The sequence below is a fragment of the Nothobranchius furzeri genome, chromosome 16 (assembly GCF_043380555.1).
Source record: "Nothobranchius furzeri strain GRZ-AD chromosome 16, NfurGRZ-RIMD1, whole genome shotgun sequence".
In the NCBI taxonomy this organism is placed as follows: Eukaryota; Metazoa; Chordata; class Actinopteri; order Cyprinodontiformes; family Nothobranchiidae; genus Nothobranchius; species Nothobranchius furzeri.
In genome coordinates, this window is record NC_091756.1 from 40,633,777 (window position 1) to 40,654,124 (window position 20,348).

The window sequence follows — 20,348 nt, forward strand, 5'->3', positions numbered from 1 at the left end:
TCTCTCTCCCTTTCCTTACATTTTAATCACAATTTATTTTTCTCATAGTAAAAATATTTTCAATCATTTTTAGAAATCTTTTATATATTTAAATAAAAAAATTTTGTGAAGATTTTTATCTTGAGAGGCACTTTATAAAAGTTTTTTTTTCTTTCTTTCTTTTAAGTGTAAATGTCTAGGCTACTCTGACTAGCTATGATCTTAGCAGTCCAGTAGGATGCAACCACGTTTCACCAAACTGTGGCTATTCAGAAAGTTAGCTATGAGTAAAGTAATGTTTAATTATACGTTTTTGGCATAAACACACTTCTAATTGACTGGATTGTTCCTTTGGTAAAGACCTGCATTCGTCAAAAGAGGTTCCAGGAGAAGAGAGTGGTAAACGTTTGAGCAGTTCATCTCTTTCACGAGTCACTTGTCTCAGCTGGAACAGCACAGTCTCCATCTTCTCGTTTACCCGGTGGCTGTCCACATTTGCAGGGAGGGGTGAAGAGGCTTGACCAGATGTACCTGAGAAATTCTACATGTTATTGAAGGAAAGGTACAGATGACGGGGCTAATGAGGCTCAGTTTCTTTAAAATAATCATCAAAATGAACTTTTAGGAAATACTTTACACAGAGTTAATATAGCACATACACACAATGGATTTTAAAAACAGCTAAAACATTGAAACGTATAATGCTATAAAAGTAGTTGTTTATATATGTTTTATGGAAGGGGGAAATTCCCTGTTGAATGGATCTTCCTTTGAGCAGAAATTCTCACAAATTCTCCAAACTTAGATGAACTGAAACAAATAAATCCTTTTTAATTTCAAAGCAATAACTTCAATTTCAACTATTCCAATTTATGGTTCATGTATACGTCATTGTTGATTGAAATAATCTCAGCAGGAATGCAAATGTGAGAAAAATAATCCTGCTAATTAAGATTCTGTTAGATTTTTATAATATTATGTGTCAGTTCATTGTTCCTTAGCCTAAATGATTCACGCCTGTGTGTGTGCATGCAACTGAGTGTGTGTTGTTTTCTTCCTAATCACTTGCATGTGGTCAGAATCTGCCACTGGGTGCTTTTTCTTCTGAAACTACAGCACCCTCCTCTCAACATGTGGTGATTTATCATTTTTTGGACTTTCCTTCCTTCAACTTTGAGCCTTGTCCCTCATCACGAGTGCCACACTCACCTAAGCTGCTGAGCGAGCTGCTACTTTCTGAGTCTGATGGCATGGTGGACAAGACGCTGTAAGTGGACCCTGTGAGGGGAACAAAAACATTAAAGTCAGCTCAGAGTATTTGATCGTTTCTGCATTGTATTCGGATCATTATCTCCTGCATTGTGTGGCACATCAAGGTTCTGCAGGTTAGGTTACGTTTGGGATCTTTTAGTTAAAAAAAACAGCTGGGGAAATAAAAGCTGGGACTTTCCCCAACTCTGATGACGAGCCTGTGGGCTGACAGCAGGGTGTAGCTAATTATCAGTTGGGCAGGGAGCTTGAATACTTACTAACCAGGGCCCCAAAGAGACTGCAGTCTTAGAGCTTCTCCTTTCATCTCCTCTGACAACAACACACAGTCCCCCCAGAGAAAGCCCAGTCTTTTATTTCCTACTGGCTTATAATTAACCTTATAGAGAACACCAAACACTGAAGAAGCGTTCATCATCACATCAAAACCACCAATTCGGATTTTGAATGTGTGATAGGCAGCTCTGGTTAAAGCTGCAATGATAAATTTAGAAAACAAATTAGCTTAAAATATTTTTCATGCCTCTTAACATAGTAACATAGCAATAATTATATTATAGTGGAGTTTAAAAAAAGAAAAAAAGATAAAGTGTTCTCTCACATTTGTCTAAAAACCACCATTGACACTTTGCAAACTGAAAGAAACTATTGGGGGAGGGGGGGGGGGGGGGGGTCCACAAAAATAAACAATGATGAACAAGAGTCTGCTTCTAGATCTTCAGAAAGAGAAGAAAAAAAAGACAGAAAGGGACACACAACAATACAACTAGAGCAAGCCATCACTGCATCAACCTGATGAGGACATTTAAAAAAATCAATATCGTTTTGCTGAGCAATCACACGATAACTCACAGTGCATTTAGTGCCAACCACAACCTTAAGACATCTGTTGAAAATGGATACTTATGAGAGCACCATGTGAGCACCTCTGTGCGTTCACACGCTTGTATATGTAAGGTTTCCCTATAGGAGCGTCCAATAGAGTGGCCACAAATCTGCCCCCAAAAGATGTGTAGGACACATGTGTCAGGCACAAGACCGCCCGCGAAGCATTTTTATGTGGCCCGCGAGATAAATATCAAAAATATATTACAACTGACCCGCTGGCCGAATTTACCGCAAAGACTACATTTCCCATGATGCTTTGCGGCGTTAGCGCAGAGCTAAAACGCCTCCTCCTTTGAGTTTTTTCCAGCGTCTGCAGCCAGCGTCTGCAGCCAGTGTTTGCAGCTCCGCTGTCTCAAACAAACTAAACACTCCTCTCACTCAGCGCCGAGTTTACGCAGCTATTTGTTGACGTTTAAGCCCAGAAACTGAGATTTTAACCGCTCAGGTATGTGTTCACGACTGAAAGAGAAAGTTTTATCCTGCCAAAGGAATTTGGTAATTGAGGAGTCCAGACATCTAAACAGTCAGCTGGTGGTTTGTTTGGGATCATTGAAAATAAGTAATTTATTCTGGGTAAGTCCATCATTTTAATTGCAGCAACTCTCCCCATGAGTGATATCGGTAAGGATTTCCATCTTGCAAGATCATCTTCCACTTTCTTTAAAAGTGAGATGTTGTTTAGTTTGGTTAGATCTGCTAGCTTGGGAGAGACATTAATTCCCAGGTATGTGATATTCCCTGACTCTAATTGTGTATTAAGTAAATTGACAAAAGAGACATTAATTGGTAGAACTGTGGATTTTAACCAGTTTATAGTGTAACCTGAAACTTTTGAAAAAGAGTTTATCAGTTCTATTGAATGAGAGAGAGAGGATTGAGAATTCCGGAGAAAGAGTAAAACATCATCTGCATAAAGACTGATCTTGTGTTCTATTTTCTTACACTTTATCCCTTTAATACCTATTGTTTGCCTAATTGCTGCTGCTAGTGGTTCAATAAAGATAGCAAACAGTGAGGGGGAGAGTGGGCATCCCTGCCTGGTCCCCCTCTGAAGACAGAAGTGTCTGTCTTCAGAGGGGGACTCCACGAATTAGCTTAAAAATGCTTCAGAAGACCAAAGACAGAGGAGGACTGGATCTACCCAAACTTTTATTATTATTTCTTAGCCAATAGGCTGCAATATATACTAAGATGGTTGCAAGATAACCCAATAGATGAGTCTCGGTTAGACATAAAACAGACACTTTGCAATACGATAGAGCTTTCAGACTTACCATTTATTAGCTCAAGCATGAGAAAACATGAAGGCTTCAAAAGTATTACCCATTTTTTCCACCGGATCCGTCAGCAGCACGTTACTGCAGCAGCACATCTTACTCGCATGAAGCTGCTGCTTGGCCCTTCCCACGAGATGCGAAGCAGAAGGGGAGCAGCCGTCACCGACAGAGCACGAAGTCACACGAGTGACTTTGTCAGTAAACACAACAACAAGCAGGAGAAAACTACAACATGGCTCCAAAAGGTTTGTGTTATATGGTCTGTCCATTTTATAATCGCCAATACGGACCTGAAAAACAAAGGAGACCGCTAGCTAGGTGATAATTTCTCACGAGGCCGCACAGTTAGTTACTTTTTTAAAGTAAAGCAACCGGAAGGCAGTACGTTTCTTTATTCTGAAAATCTCGGGAAGCTTCGCTCCATTTCCCCATCCGATTTCCTGTCTTTCCTTCCCCAAAAATGTCTAACTTGGCCCGTTTCAGAGGCGTAGCGCGTAGAAAATAGAACCGGCGGGTAAGGGCCGTGACATGCTGCTCCTGAGATGCGGCCGACTCGCACTGCTGACGGCTCTGGTGGAAAAGGTTCTGTTAACCACAGCGGTTCCTATCAGCAGCTATGACGTGCTGCTGCAGTAACGTGCTGCTGACGGCTCCGGTGGAAAGAAGGGGTTAGTATCAGCACCTCTCTGACAGCAAGGTGGGAGTATTTAAAAATGACAGAGTCTTCATTAATACCATGCAGACGCACACCTATCTGGAATAATCCTGATATTTTGCAGAATAGTAAAATGATGAACCTTCCGGACTGGAAAAAGAAAGGAATCCTATACCTGGAACACATATATGAAGGATTGGACTTCATCCCATTTAATAGAATAGTCTCCCAATTTGGAATAGATAAGAATAGCTTTTTAAATACCACCAAATTAAATCTGTATTCAAACAAAAATTTAAGCTCAATAAAATAGAATTACAAACATCACCAAGGGTATTAGACTTCTATAATCTCAAACCCCCCAAACTACTGTCTAAAGTATATAAGACACTGTCCAAAATAGACAATAGAATAGCAATCCCTATTGAAAAATGGGAGGTGGATCTATCAGTCAGCTTCGACCAGAACTTCTGGTCCCAAACTTGTTTAAAAACTTTTAAAATGATCAGACACTCCAATTTACAATTAATTCAGTACAAAATTCTACACAGAGTACACTATACAGGTCATTGGATGTTCAAGATGGGGTTTGTGTCATCTGACACCTGTACACACTGCAAAAACAACATTCCTGACAATTACGTTCATGCACTGTGGTCCTGTCCACCTGTCCAGGAATTTTGGGGTAGAGTGTGTGAAGACCTGTCAAAGTGTCTGAAATGTCATATTCCAACTGCCTCCTCTCTTTGTTTACTGGGAAACCTGGACGATGTCCTGATTGAAACATCTTTGGCTCACGTGGTTCTGACTGCCATATGCATCGCTAAGAAAACTATCCTCTTGAATTGGAAAAATAGAGATACTCTTTGCATCAAACATAATAGAAATCTTTTGTTAGATCCTATTACACTTGATATAGCCTCTGCTTCCACTTCAAATCAATCTCTCTGGGCTCCTTTGATCGGTTCCATCACATAGCGATGACGGGGGACCATTGATATTGTCCTGTGGGATGATGTGGGTGAGGGGTGGAGGGTCTGAGTTTGGAGTATCTGGACGTTCCTTGGAGGTGGGTTCACTGGGGGTGTCTGGGACTGGACGGCCGTTGCCCCCCTCTGGAGGTGCTAGGGTTGCCTCGGGGGGTGGACTACTGGCGGTTGTGAGTGGGGCCCCTTGGAGGTCTTGGCGGTGGCCATGGGTTACTGCCCAGTGGCTGCATTGCCCCTGGGTGGGTCTGGGTGGGGGCCTGGGGGCTCGGGGTGTGGGGGTGGCCGGCCCCGTGGGGGGATCTGGGCATGTCCTGGAGGTCGGGTCCTGACCTGTAAGCTGCCAGGGAGAAGGCAGGAACATGCAGCAGTGCCTGACTCGGGTTCAGGGGCCTCAGGTAGACCTTGGCTCCTCTGCTGTCCCATCACAGGGGAGGGGGAAGTCCAGGAGGGAGAGGTCCCAACCTTACCTGGATGTCCTACATCTTTTATAGTCCGGAAGTTGTGCAAATGCAGGGATGGGCGTAGATATTCTGCTGGGGTGGGGCTGGGTCGGTGCCCTCGGACTCCGTGAGGCTCTGTGATGCTGCTGCTTTGGGCCCTGACAGGATGGGCTTGGGTATCCATGCTGTTTTGACAACAGAGGTGCCTATTGGGGCCAGTGGGGGAGCTGGCTCCCTGGAGGGCTAACCGCCAGTAGTCCACCCCCCCGAGCTAAGCCCAACCAGCCATTCCTCCCCATCCCCACACATTTCTCTCCTCCTGCTCCCTCACATCATCACACAAACATGCACATAGGACCTTGGGGGGTGGACAAGTCAGGGAGTGCAGGTATGGACCCCATTTCCGCATTCCTGTGGCAACCTGCCCCCCAATTTTATCTGCACCTTTAACACTTCCACCAACGACATTCCACGCAAATACACACTTTGGGCCTTGGGAGTGAGCACATCCAACGGCATTTGGCAGGGGGATTTCTCAGCCTCACCCCAAGTGCCAGTGCCCACTTCCAATTTTAAACTGCACTTAGACACTGAGGGCTGTGGGTGCAAGTGGGGTGGTGTGGTGGCATCAGCTGGCATAGGCCAGACGATGCCCACACTGCCCGCTCGCCACAGCCATGGAATACACCTCATCAACACTCACTAACTCCAGATTGGAGCAAGCGGAGGGAGACCAGGGGTCTTGGCACACCTGTTGTCGCTTGGCTTCCTGGGGCTGGAGGCTAGGAGGGAGATCTGGCCGTCTGGTTGGGGTCTTGGGTGGTGGATTGCTGTGCTCAGCATTGGGCGGGGGAGCCTGCTCATTAGCACCCCAGCAGAAAGGGTCGAACTCTTGGAACCGGTAAGTGTTGTACCCCATGTGCAGCAGTACCGGGACCAAAGTGAATAGGGTGTGTATGGGGAGCACGAGTGGGTGTCCGGCATGCATTTTTGTAAGTCTTTGGTTGTATGTGTATGTGTGAACATGAGGGAGGGAGTGTGTGACTGTGTTTGTGTATGACTGTATGTCAGCTGGGGCCTTTGACTCCTCCCTTCTCCTGGGACTTCTTTTGGTGATATAGATCTTCGTCTCCCCTCTCCCTGCCACACCTGGTGTGGAGTGCGGTGCCTTGGTCTGCCTGGGTCGTGGCTCCCGGGTCAGGGAGTTTAGGGTTTTTGGCATCTGCCTGACCAATCCCGGTGGCTGCCTGGTGGGGTCTGGGTCCCTGGGTTCTGCTGGGTCCCCAGCGGGGGTGGTCACCTCTGGGTCCCGGGCTCGACTGGCTAGGGGGTGGGAGGCTGCGGGCAGGCCTGTGGGCTTGCCGCTGATATCTCGCGGGACTCTGCCGGCAGCTGGTTGTATCGTTGGTGTCCCATTTTTTTGTTGTTGCTTTTTTTCTTCTCTCTTTCTGCAAGTCTAGAAGCAGATTCTTGTTCATTATTGTTTAATTTTGTGGATTCACTCTGGTCCCGGTACTGCTGCACAAAGAGTACAACCATCACCGGTTCCCAGAGTTCGCCCCTTTCTGCTGGGGTGATGATGAGCAGGCAGCCCTGCCCAACGCTGAGCAAAGCAACCCACCACCCCAGACCCCAACCAGACGGCCATCTCCCCCTCCAGGTTCACTTGCACAATCAACCGCCCATCTCTTAAAGCAGCAGTAACAACATCAGTCTACAATCACAATACACCCCAACAGATCATTACTATATTTATTTTTTAATTCATGTTTTATGGTGCTTAGCGCTCTCTGGTTTCCTCTGGAAATAAGGGTTTCTGGTCCCAGCAAAAGCATCTCAGGTAGTCTGTGTTCTGTGAGCATGTTTACGATCAAAACCTACCGGTAGCTTGTTTGCAGATTTGCCATAACAGCTTTAAGCAGATACCTAAAGAATGCTTCTAACAGAATTTCTTTACATCCATTTAACTCATAAAATTTCCTTTTAGGTCAAATAAATTCCTCATTAAACAGTGTTACAGGACACTGGAATCTAACTGAAGCTTGAGAGGTTTAAAAAAGCTGTCTTGATCAATCAGCCAGCAGCAAACACCGACGTCCTATTTGGCTGAGGGACGAACAGCTTATAGTTCAGTTAAATCAGCATCGTCCATCCCCAACATGAAAGCATGTAGAGCAGACTGAGCAGGCAGAACCAAGACAAACATTTCTGTTTACCCACATCCCATTACTCTAAATCATTTCCCTGGCTGGCCAAGTTCCCACTAACCAAAGGACACTATGAGTCAAGACTTTGAGGAGCTGAGCTAATAATATAGGTCTTCTCTCTTTTCTCCCACCACAGCACTAAAAGACGAGGGTAAAAAGATGGATGTGCCTCAGGAATCGCAGCATTCCATGGATCAAGCTCTTTGTTCTAACTTGAGTTTCCCATGACTCCAAGGAGAAAGTCTATCAATGAACAAGGTGCCCTATGTTACAGCTCACTCACTTTTTTAAAGTGGAAGTCATATGACTTTCACCAAACAGTGCTGTGACACTCATGACTAACAGGCTTTATTTAGATTTATCCACTTAGTGTTCTTTGGCCATCCTGGCCTACCCACAAGGCTTCACAAACCAAACAAAGCATTGTGCAAACATTAGAGCCACGCCTCCCCTTTAATACTTTAACTGGAAGGAAACAGGCTTCCTTGTCATTTTTAAAGAGGCCAAGAGCAACTGTTATCCAAAATGATTTTTCAAAAACAGGTGAATGATCAGCTGAAGAATGGCACATGTGTCTAGGGATGGGAACCTTTGACATCTGAATCGATACTGTGCCAATTCCCGGTACCTACGAATCAATACCGGTACTTAACGGTACCAATTTTTGATACTTTTGAGTGTTTAATAATTATTTAAATCACCTTTTTTCATTACATATATATTATTTTTCCAATATATAACCATATTTGATAAATATGATAATAACATACAACTGTTTGTATTTTTTCATCGTAGTGGTGTATAAAATTCTTCATTATGAAAACCTTTACAACTGTTTCTAAATTATGCAAAAACAAACCCAGCTCCATGTACTCCTAATCCTCTTCTATGCCCTCTGGAATAACTCTGATGAGGAGACCATTTATTATAAACTACAAATGAAACTAAAGCAAACGTCGATACCGTACAACAGTTTGTATTATAATACTGTGGTGTTCCACAAACTAAACCCAGCTCCATGTACTCTTTTCCTCTCCTTTCTCATCTGGACAAACTGTGATGGTGGGTCCTTGTAGTTTTATAAACTACAAATTACACTGACGCAAACATCTTTGCTGTGAACTAAATTTACTGTGTATCTTCGTTCCTTTTGCCGTTCATTTTCAAACTGTTTATTTTTCCTACTCTGAAGTTGGAATTTCCGAGGAGAAAGTGAACACACCATTAGCCATGTAAAACAAAAACTAAACTGTCCAGCTAATATTATCTTAAACAGTTTCTTTAGCTGCTGGAGCAGATTAAGATGCCTCATCCTCAGATCTTTATTGCTGGTTTCTTCATCACCCATCATAGCCCATTGTATTTAGTGAAGTGGGCCCAAACTTCAGAACGCTTCCTCTCTTTGTTTACAGCTCGCCCACAGCGACTGACGACGTTACGCTCTTGCGCATGGCACAAGTACCGAAACAAGGCACCGTTTCATATGACATGAATCGGTACTCAGTCGGTACTATGGAATTCGGTCGGTGCCTTAAAAAGTACTGAATTCGGTACTCATCCCTACATGAGTCAGAAGTTTGTTAGAATTTTTCTTCCCAGATTTTAAAGGACATACATTAAGACTTTGTGCCGTAAAGTGCCAACTTAACATTTGGGACATTGATCTTTCAGTAGAAGTGAACGTTTGCATGACTAGGCGTGTACATTTTGGTAACCATCTGTCAATAATATATAGATCATATACATTGCGATTAGGGTTGTCACCGTGTGAAAATTTAACCTCACGGTTATTGTGACCAAAATGATCACGGTTTTCGGTATTATCGTGGTATTTTTTTAAACGTGTTACATTTTCAGACAACTAAACCCTGTATATCAGGAAAACATTGTCCTCAGTTTGTGTCTAAATTTTACCTAAAATTTGTTATTTTGTAATTATGTTGTTTATTTGTTTACATTTTTTCCATTTAGTCTTTAAAATACCAATATCTGCCCATAACTTCTTATTTTTTGTCTGTTTGATGTCATCATTTTAAAAATATTAGATCAGATGATACTCAGTACTCAAGTAACCTTCTAATCAGATACTTTTTTTTACCCTTACTTGAGTAATAAACCTTATATGAGGAAAATATTGTCTTCAGTTTGTGTCCTTCCAGTGAGCTTTGCAGATTTGGGAAAATGTCATCAGGCAGTAATCATTGTTAAATTCATAATTATTCTCAGAGAGAGACCAACTCTTATCTGCCCCTGGGAGCCCTGTAATGCATAGCGTCATTTCAACATGGGGGTGTCCGCGACACGGTTTATATGCAGGTGGCGGCGCTGCAGCTACTTTATATAGCGACTCGTTGCACTCTCCCTCAACCCAAATCCTCGGATCACGCATTTTAGCTAAAACGCTAATGTTAACTTGCCTTGCGTTGACTGTAGAGATGTGGGTGATGGTCATGCAGATGTGTCATGAGATTTGAAGCGTTGCTGCCTTTCACAGACACTTTTCCCTGCACATGCTGCAAACAGGATAGCCGTCTTCTATCAACTGTCCCTCGGCATTCTTCAAATATCCAAAAAATACCCACCTCCGCGTTAGCTTTGGGTTAGCTTCAGGTTAGCTTGTAGCTAGTTCGACCGGGTGTCGTCAGTTGATCCCAGCCTTACAGCCCCACCCTCAGCTCCACCTCTCTTCCCTTTTGTGGAATTGTCTGGGCTTGATGGAACCTGTGACACGGTCAAAATGGCGGTGGTGGCCACCTCCCATTTGGCCTCAAAAACGTGTTATTGGAGCCTATGGAAACCCATTGTCCAATATTTATATGTCGATGGGTTTAACCCCCTCAACCCAACCCCTTAAGCCAAGTGTCAAGGAGGGAGACATTGGGTCCCAATTTTGAAGTCTTAGGTATGACCCAACCAGGATTTGAACCCTGATCTCCCAGTCCCAGACACTCTACCACTAAGCCACTGAGCTGTGTGTAAATTTTCAACACAGAAAAAAAAATAAAAAAATAAATGTTGGTTTTAAGTATCGATTCAATGTCGTTAAACAAAATATCACAATATTTCAGTGTATTGATATCAGGGGCGGCGTTAGGCCCGGCTACTTGGGCTCAAGCCCCGAATGTTTCATGAAAAGACTAGTGCGTGTTACGTGCGCACGCGTGTGTTAAGCCCCGGATCTTCTTCAGTCCTAAATCCGCCCCTGATTGATGTTGTTCCACCCTTATTCATGACTGCGATTTTTTCTTGTTCTGATCTAAGATTACAAATCTGTAAAGGCAGAAACAACTCTCCTTTAAGGAGATATTTTAATCCTCAGATTGAGCAACTTCAAGTTATTGATTGTTCCCTTTTGTGCAATATCTCGAATTCTCGTCTGACTATTTTCTGTTATCAGATGACACACAAACTCCCTGCTAGCAAGTTAAAAACAAACAGGGTTTAAGTTGTCTAAAGCAGTTATTTGCACAACCTTTCACCTGCGCAAAATTGATGTTTGTGTTTTGAAGGTAAAAACTGCCGATTAGACTCTAAATAAATGATGTATGAGAGAGAAAAACTACGTTTATTGTAGCAGATAGTTTAGTTTAATTTACACAACTGAACCATAGAGCAATTATTTATTTTTGTTGAACCAAATTTCATAAATAAATAAAAAACTAAAAGGCATGTAGAGGACTGGGTTATTTTTAATTGGCTGGGTTACAGTTACAAATAAGACTTCTGAATAAATTAGAAACCTCTCAGTGAGGTTTTGGTGAGACACATTGCTGTTAAAAAGGAGATGAACAGGCCGTCACTGAAAGAAATGTCTAAATTAATAGATAAATAGCAATTGCATACAAACTGCTATCTATTGAAATAATTTAAAAAAAGTATAACTCACTTGTTTAAAACTGAAAACAATATTGGCAATTATCAAAAAATGTTATTTCTACCGTTACGGAAAGCCAAGTTTAACAGGTTATTGAATGATGACCCACTACTATGTTACACACCCTAATCATCTGCTGCCGCCATGTTATTGTTCCTTAAGAATAGATGAGAACAATGTGTTAACAAAGTGCTTTCGACCTTAAGCCCTAAAGCTACAGTTATATAAAACCAGCGAATCTTTGTTTATTAAAACAAACAGGACCTTGTGGAAGCACACTAAATGCATCATAAACACATGTGACTTTTACACCTCAAACATTTAAATAGTTGATATTTGAACATTTACCAACAAATATGTAGATGTCTCTCACTGAAAAAACATGTTATTTTTAAGAGTTGAGAGCTTTTCAACCAGGCTGAACATGAAATTATTCTCCTACACCTATCTCCTGCATTAGCTTCTGATAGAAAATAGACGGTGAAACGCTAGGATTAGAAAAACCTGACAGACCTACGTCACACTGTTGCTTAACATTCATGGACGCACCCATCTTGACTCGAAATAGGAAAGGCTGTTGTTGGTTTAGCGTCCAGGAAACAGCAGAGAATGTCTTGGCTAGTATAAGCTAACTGTTAGCATTAGCAACTCCACTACACAGCAAAAGCTCCTTCGGGCTTGTGTTATTTGTGGAGATAAAACATCAATGTTGCAGAACAGAGTCAGAAGTAGTATAGCTTTGCTGTTATCCAATCAGAGGTGAGCGAAGACAAATATTTGCTTAGTTAAATCTAGATGAGACTTTTTGGGGGGCCAAGCAGTGCATCTCTATTTGTTTGTAACTTTTGCAACAAGGAGATGCACACCAAACATAACTAGCCACTTAAACTGCCTATTAGAAATCTATTTTAGACATGGTGCAGGAGTATGAAACATAGCACCAAAGAACAAGCTTGCATCTTCCCTTTTTCTAACTACTCACACAATAGGTTTGTAATACCTCAGAGTTCAGTTCACTGAGGGGGACAACGCCTGAACTAAGCATCCAGCAATGCAAATAACTTCTTTAGTGCACAGATGCATTTAAGTTGCTGAGCAAGTGACTTGTAACAATGTGAATTATGCTGCTGCACATGACAAAATGAGGTATAAATCAAAGCATTTTTAGCTTACACCGAGTTTACAGTTGAAACGTAGTAGCACAGGAGAAGCAAAAAACGCATCTATTACCTTAGGAAGCTTCCTTGAAGGAGGAGAAAGGAAACAAAAAAGTTATTTATCCACATTAAAGGCCTTTTGGACAGCAAAAAATCTATTAGAATAGAACAAGGGAATGGTATATATGCTGTCTTATTGCATTGTCTACAAGATGTTTTTGCAATTCTGTTTAGTTTTCTGAAGAAACAAAATCTGTTGGTTCTGAGCAACAAGAGAAAGGCAGATTTATTCATCTGTTGAACAATCACCACAATACAGTTTCTAAACACATCAGTTTTAATACTAATAGACTGCTCAAACTTCTCCACTTCTCATTTTTGGGCTAGCATGGCAAAACAGCTGGCAGCACTGCTGTAAAGCAGCAGGTAAGCATGTTGTGGGTTAGAAACCCAGCTGTGGTAGATTCTCCCAACATGTGCAAGTGTTTTTGTTTTTATTAGGGGGGATACCCCAATTCCTTCCCATATATGTTTAGGATGATTGGTGACACTAGATTGTCATTGAGTGAATAGATATGCAAATAATTGTCTTATTTGTCTCTATTACCCCTTTTCCTAAAGACTTATCTATACTTCTCCGTAAGCTCCGCAACAGAGAGATGCACACGGAGTGTCGGAAAGGTTTTCGCATGCGGACTTCAGCGCGGGCAGTGGAGTGGACAATTCCCCGCTAGGACAACAGAGGACGTAGCGCTGTTCTGTGGTGTCCTGCTACCATAACACTCATGTATCCAGTCCACGATAGTGTATTTACTAATGTGTTTATATTTCAGAGACTTCATAACGTGGACAAACTTGTCCTTCATTCTCACCCACCGCTTCATGTGGTCGCCACCTCTAAACCCACTTTCTAGTCATTTCCGCCCGTTTGCTCCGTATTTTGTACTCCTTCGGTGACGGGTGAATAAACTTTCATATTTTCTGACTTTTTCCACAATGCGTTCTTCAATCTATTGAAAAACACCAGTTGTATCAAACATGCATCAATGCATCCTTCTGCTGACTTAAAGGGACTTTACGGAGTTTTTCATTTTTATGCTCGCGATTGCCCCCTCTGGCCAAAAGCGTAACGGAAGCTTCAATAGGAGGCTCGTGCACGAGGCGTGCATGCTGTACGTGCACACTCCTTAACGAAAATAACAGCTGAGACAAAGCTCTGTGAAGCTGACAGTCCCGTGTGTGTGTTAGGGCCTGCACGACTTTATTTTTTTTTAAAGTCGACAGTCAAGTAATGAAAGTCGAGTCGACTTCGACTAGTCGTTGATGACGTCATACACCGGAAGCGGGGGGGGGGGGGGGGGTGTCGGTAGGTTCGCTGGAGTTTTTGACAATTAAGATTGCGCCCACATTTTTTAAGTTAACACGTCTCTTAACAAAGGCAGTTTCTGCATCCTACTTCAGTCCTCTCCCCCCTCCCCCTGCGCAGCAGCCGCAAACTCACTGATGCGCCTGCAGCCTTTCCTGCTGTTCTAAACATTAAAATAATTATTTCATTTTCTGTTCCTCACTTCTGATTACCTTCAATGGTGTCTGTTTGTTGCAACCAGCAGGTACAAAAACTAGCTTGTTTTTATTTGACTATTTTTCTGTTCTGTCTGTTTATTATCTTCCTGCATCTCCTCTCAATCCTAAAGAAAAACTGCTACCTGGGTTCATATATATTCACCTCATGAGTTACCTTTGAACTGCAGTTCTAAAAGATCTACCGACCGCAAAAAGAGCGGAGTGCCGCTGCTCGCCAGCCGACTACAACGGGACCGTTTTTGCTGCGGAGTTCATGCCGGAGCGGAGCGGAGTGGAGATAGTGGAATCTTGGGGGTGCGTCACCGGAGGACAACAGGTGATGCGCCTCGCTCCGCAGCAGCGAAATGCATCAGGCACAAATAACAGACAGAAAACATGAAAGGAAATGAGCCAACATGAACGATCGCGTGTTTAATTTGTTTTTGAGATGGTGACACCTGATTTCGCGGTGCTCAGGACGCAATGTCTGGAGCGCACGTCAACGATCAGAGATTTGCATGCGCAAACTGGTTAAGATTAGGATGGGGGTGAGGGGAAGGTTAAATTGCAAGAGGGAAAAGGTCACAGTTTGGTTAAATGTCCGTTTTACCGCCGGTGTCAGTACCGCACAGCGCGTCGCCTCCGCTTCGATCCAGACGCGCAGGGGCTCATCACCCGCTGTCTTTTCCGAGGACTGCATCTTGTCAGTCATTATCACGTGACAGCGACTAGTTGATGACAGGCATAAAAAGTCACTACAGAGCCGTGAAGTCGACTAGTCGACTAGTTCGTACAACCCCTAGTGTGTGTGTGTGTGTGTGTGTGTGTGTGTGTGTGTGTGTGTGTGTGTGTGTGTGTGTGTGTGTGTGTGTGTGTGTGTGTGTGTGTGTGTGTGTGTGTGTGTGTGTGTGTGTGTGTGTGTCCCAGAGGACAGCAGGCAGGAGAATGCGCAGCTAATTAATTAAAAAATTTGGTTCTGTACCTTTCTCTTCACCACAGCCGACAAAGGTTTATGATGGGTCAGTCCTCTTGCATGCTCAGATCATGCCCTTCCCTTGCTTGAAAAATTGTTCCAAAATGAAAGTTGAACCCACATCTTTTTATCTGTGAATTCAATGTTGTTCGGCGAGTCTCAAATAAACATTTGGGCATCTTACTGTAAAAAAATATACCATTAAAGTTAAAACTCTTAAAAAAACTGTGTTCTCACCCAGAATCGAACCCGGGTCTCCTGCACAATAGTCCGACGTCTAACTAGATGAGCTAGACTACCACTGACATTTTCAGTATCTGTGATATTTATATCCTTGATTACAGCTAAAACAGCGTTCAAAGAACGGTTCGGAGCGAAAATGGCTATTTTGTTGCTAATTTGCAGGAAATAACTAGAAGAAAGTAGCTAAGAGTCCTCAGAAATGTAGCTAGCTTTGTCACTAGGCGTTAGGAACAGCGACAAAGTCGCTGAGTTGGCACTACTTCACTCTCTGCTGCTAAAGCTACGGATAGCAAACGCTACGGGCGATGCCTGAGCGTGAACGCACATGAAGCAGCCTGCTCGACCCGAGCAGCTCTCTTTTTCTGTGATTTTACAGAAAAACAGGCAATCACAGTAAAAATGTCAGGGCTCATTCTACAAGACAAGGGCATTGCAGGAGAATGTATGAAGAAGAAATGTATTATTTCTATACATGTTTTGGCTGTCAAACTTCCATAATGCCCCTTTAAGCCAGCAAGGTACCCCATAATGCACTGGCTCGTGCACGAGGCGTGCATGCTGTACTGCAAAGCATTTATTATTTGTGTTCTTTATCTTACATTCACTTAATAAACTTCTTAGTGGATTAATAGGCCTTCAACAATTCAAAAGGAATATATTTAATTAAGCCAAAAGAGACTTCAGCTGTATTCCAGTCTCTTTGAATAGTAGCACACATAAATGTACCATAGTCAGGGCCAGATTAACACTTTGTTGTACCCTGGGCAACAATATTCAAGGGCCCCATCATCACGACCCAAGGATCACCACAATATGGTCACATACAGAATATTTTACTGTAATATGCAGTAAATATACTCAATACTTGAATGGCTGACATCACGTAACCCGCTCAGGGTAACCTTTGACCCACCTCGTGTGGACTGACCAATGAGGAGAGGGTCTTAACTTGAGGCTCTCTCTTCAATGGTCAGTCTGCATGAGACTGACTCTCAACTGACGTTCAAAGTCATAGGCAGCGAAGCGTCTCTGTGCAGCGCAAAGGCCTGGGTGGACAGTTTGTTTAATATAGGGTGATCATATTTCCATTTCCAAACAAGAGGACAGGGGATCTGTGCCCATGACGTCACACTATGGCAACGCCACACAAACCCCGTTGGGACCCATTTTTTTGTAAGAACTAAATTAATATCAGATTCTGCCAATAAAAGGGCTCCAAAACAATTCATATGTAAATATTTAGCATATTTATTGCAAAATCTCGTTTTTCTGCTTTAGTGCTGCAACAAGGTTTTATTAATAAGGAATTATTATACCTTTTGTTTTACTACACCATCTGTAAGCTTCCTGTGCACGGATTATTAAGGATGCTTGTTTCAGCTGTGAGATTAGACGATAGGATCAATGAAAAAATAGGTTGTCACACACTCCACGGAAACTTTCAGAGAATCCACAAATAGTGGCTTTCAAATAGTTTTGTCACTTTTTGAAAGTTTAGAAAAGCAGCAGATGAGACAGCATGTCTGATAATTTAGTTTTTCATCTGATAACATGTCAGCGATGTCTGAGGAGCTTTTATAAACACTGTATAACTAATACTCCTGGAGAGGGTATGAATTACACAGAGGCTTCTGGGGAGCCCATTTATGGGGGGTGGGGGTAGGTGGGGTCATTTTGCCTTGGCCCCCAAAATGTCTTGAAACGGCCCTGGGTGTGTGACAGAGTTTTGAAGGTGATCTGAATTATATCAGATGTATAAATATGACATGTGTATAACTTATTGTTTTGCAGGCAAAAACGTGTAGTGGAGATAAATCCACCTACATTTTACTTTGTTTTCTTGTTTTTATTTAACTATTTCCTGTCCTGTCTGTCTCTCATCTTCCTGCATCTCCTCTAAACTCTCCAGAAAAACTGCTGCCTGGATTCTTACTTTTTCACCTCATCAGTTACTTTTGAGCAGATCAAAGGGATCTCCTGACCGCAAAGCGGAGAGCGCGTTTTCGATGCTGCGTCAGTGAGGTGAAATCACGTCAGCACAGGTGATGAGCTCCGCAGTGGCAGAGCGCTTCAGGCGCAAAGACAGAAAATAGAGAACATGTGCGGACGTGTGCTAATTATAGTTTTTTTTTGGTTGCTCCACTTTGAGAATAGACAGTGCGCTGGAAGCAGCTGCCTGGAGCGCTGCGCAACAAAGCACTGTGCCGCTCTCTGCTCAGAAGAGTCCATAAATGATGTAATATCAGTAGAAAACTTTTTTCCGGCTCCCCTGGATGTGTAGGATATCTAACTCCCCCATAATTCGATCCCTGCTCCTGGATGAAAAGCCGGACATTTTCATCAATACAAGAACCCCCAGTCCGGACGCCCGGACAGAGTGACAAGCGGACATGTCCGGGGAAAACCGGACGTACGGTCACCCTAGTTTAATATAAAGCGGGAGATTACAGATAGGCCTACAGTATTTTGCTCATGCCCTTGCTGCCCTGGGCCCTTTAGAGATCATGGGCCCTGGGCAATTGCCCACTTGCCCATATGGTTAATCCGGCCTTGACCATAAGAGGAATTTTTTTTTTTATTATTAAATCTAATTTGATCATTTTATTACTAGGGATGTAAGAAAATATTCTATATGGCTATTTTCTTTTGTTTTGGTGCAATTCAAACGCCGACTGCTAGTTGGCAGCAGTGTGCAATGGGTTTTCTTTCCACCACTGAAATGTAAATCGCTCTGTTATGGTTCAGATACCTCGTGTTAAACATGTTTGGACTGTTTATTAAATTTTCCTATGATAAATTCAGTCTAATAAAAATCAATAATATCGTCTGACTGAATGTATCGCAATATATTGTGACATATTGTCTCCCTTGTATCGTGATACGTATTGCATCGTCATAATTTCACCAATACACATCCCTATTTATTACCATCTTGAAAAACTGTAGTACTACCGCTAAAAACAAGCACAATGAATACAAAGTGACATAGTCTTCAATTAAAGCTGTTTGAATATGTCAAAACTCAAACTTGATTATTTTGATCCAATAATGGTAACGGTGGTAGAGGCCCTTTAACCTGAGGGTTGCAGATTTTAAGATTTTGTTTTGAAGCTTCTTGGAGGGTTGTAGAACCATAGGTGATTATACATGCAATTAACCATTGAAATAGATGGTTAAATTTTTAAATAAATACACATCTCAGACTATTTTTTCTAGGTGTTGACTCTTATTCTTGCTGCATTATGTTAAACCAGTTTTCCTAATGTTTAATTCCAGTTGTTAATTTGATGTATAAACCAACACTCGGCTCCACCTCCTGAGTGCACAGAATGCGGTTCCAAAAAAACAACATGAAAGTGCCCATAAACTGGATATTTCTCTTTACTCTGAATAAAGTGAGTTTAGCAGAAACACTGTATTTTTATACAGGTATAAGGATTTACCCAATTTGCTGCATCTCCATCATTTCTGAAGATTATAATTTCAGTGCATAATTATGGTATGAAAGGTGACAACTTCTTCAAGAAGTACTTGGCCATAACTTGCTTGATTGCAATTATAGTTTTCATCTTTTTAGGATCGGATGGCAGTTTGATCTAGCCTGGCAAGCCAGACTAAATAAATATTACTTTGAAAAGCAAGAATTTGGTCTAGATCACTAGGCTAAGTCTGATCACTTTTTAGTTCTGATATTAAACTTCAAACATCAAGGTGGATTTTATTGTAAAACAAAAAACTAAAGGTTACTCTGGGTGGCAGCAACACTAAACTGCTGTCTTCCATTGGTCACATTTAATTGTGCTCATTCATTTGACTTTCACAGCGGGGCATCGATCACACATGCACACACAAATCCTTCAGGCAGTTGTGCCACTGTATTGATTGTTTGGATCCTTTTAGGTCCATTAAATACTTCCACAAAAGGCAAGCTGCGCTTTTAGTGACATAACAAATGAAGCAATCACAGTAGTGGGAAAAAGATCACGTGACTCATCCCAGAGGATAAGGGTCTAATGTGTGAATTACGGATAAAAACACAAATAAAAAGTTACTTTCTCACCAGTCGTGTGGTCCACTGGTCCGATGCCGTCCAGCAGCAGAGTGAGCAGGTGAGGGTGGGTCTTCTCCAGAGCTGAACACAACTGCGTGAAGTAATCTCTGTCCTTGTTTATCAGTATCTTCAGGAGCAGGTCCACCTTTTCTGAGTTGGAGGAGCAGTTGTGTCCCAGCTCGCATCGCTCGGGCTGACTCAGAGCTCCGCAGTGAGCCAAAAGCTCCACTACTCGGTCCGCGTCTGTTATTGACTCCACTAAGTTCTGGTAACATTTCTCCAGCAACTCTTTATGCTGCAGCTCCATCTTCTCCCTCTCTCTGAACCGAACCGAACCAGGCTACTCGGGCAGGAACCCAGCTTCGTAAACAAATCTTTCTGCTGCTACCCAACCTTCGGACCTCTACTGTCGGGTCTCACCAAAAGTGTTCCGCCTGTCGACCCAGTTGGGACGGGTTTCGACCCGAAATGAAGGATACACAAGAAGTAGCCATATTTGTTGCCTGGGGCTGTTGACTGCGCGAAGATGACAACACATTTTTCCGTCCGTCTGGGAGAGAAAGCCTCCCTGCGTCTGTCTCCGTTTGTTGTGAGGGAGTTTGTCCACGGAAAAGTTATTTCAGCTCGTTAGAAAGTGTAAAAACTCCTCTCGAGTATTGCACGAGACTACAAACTCCGCCATATCTCACCGTACAAGTAGCTGTGGCTCTGTACCAATCATATTTCTGCGCAATGGACATTTAAGGTAAATGTGGGCGGGTCTTCGTTGTTTAAGTACACCTG

General features: G+C 42.7%; 1 protein-coding gene across 3 annotated transcripts in view; it reads right to left on the minus strand.

Annotated features, from left to right (window-relative positions):
• The window catches only part of LOC107387846 (disks large homolog 5), a 95,210-nt gene extending 75,160 nt beyond the window's left edge, over positions 1-20,050 (minus strand). For all 3 annotated transcript variants that reach the window (XM_054749219.2, XM_070545657.1, XM_070545656.1), the window contains exons 1-3: positions 19,575-20,050; positions 1,189-1,257; positions 342-510 (exon numbers count right to left, since the gene is read on the minus strand). In XM_054749219.2, the coding sequence (XP_054605194.2) occupies positions 342-510; positions 1,189-1,257; positions 19,575-19,872 (536 nt within the window). In that variant the 5' untranslated portion in view covers positions 19,873-20,050. The remainder of the gene's footprint in view (positions 1-341; positions 511-1,188; positions 1,258-19,574) is intronic.
• Between the last annotated feature and the right edge of the window lie 298 nt (positions 20,051-20,348).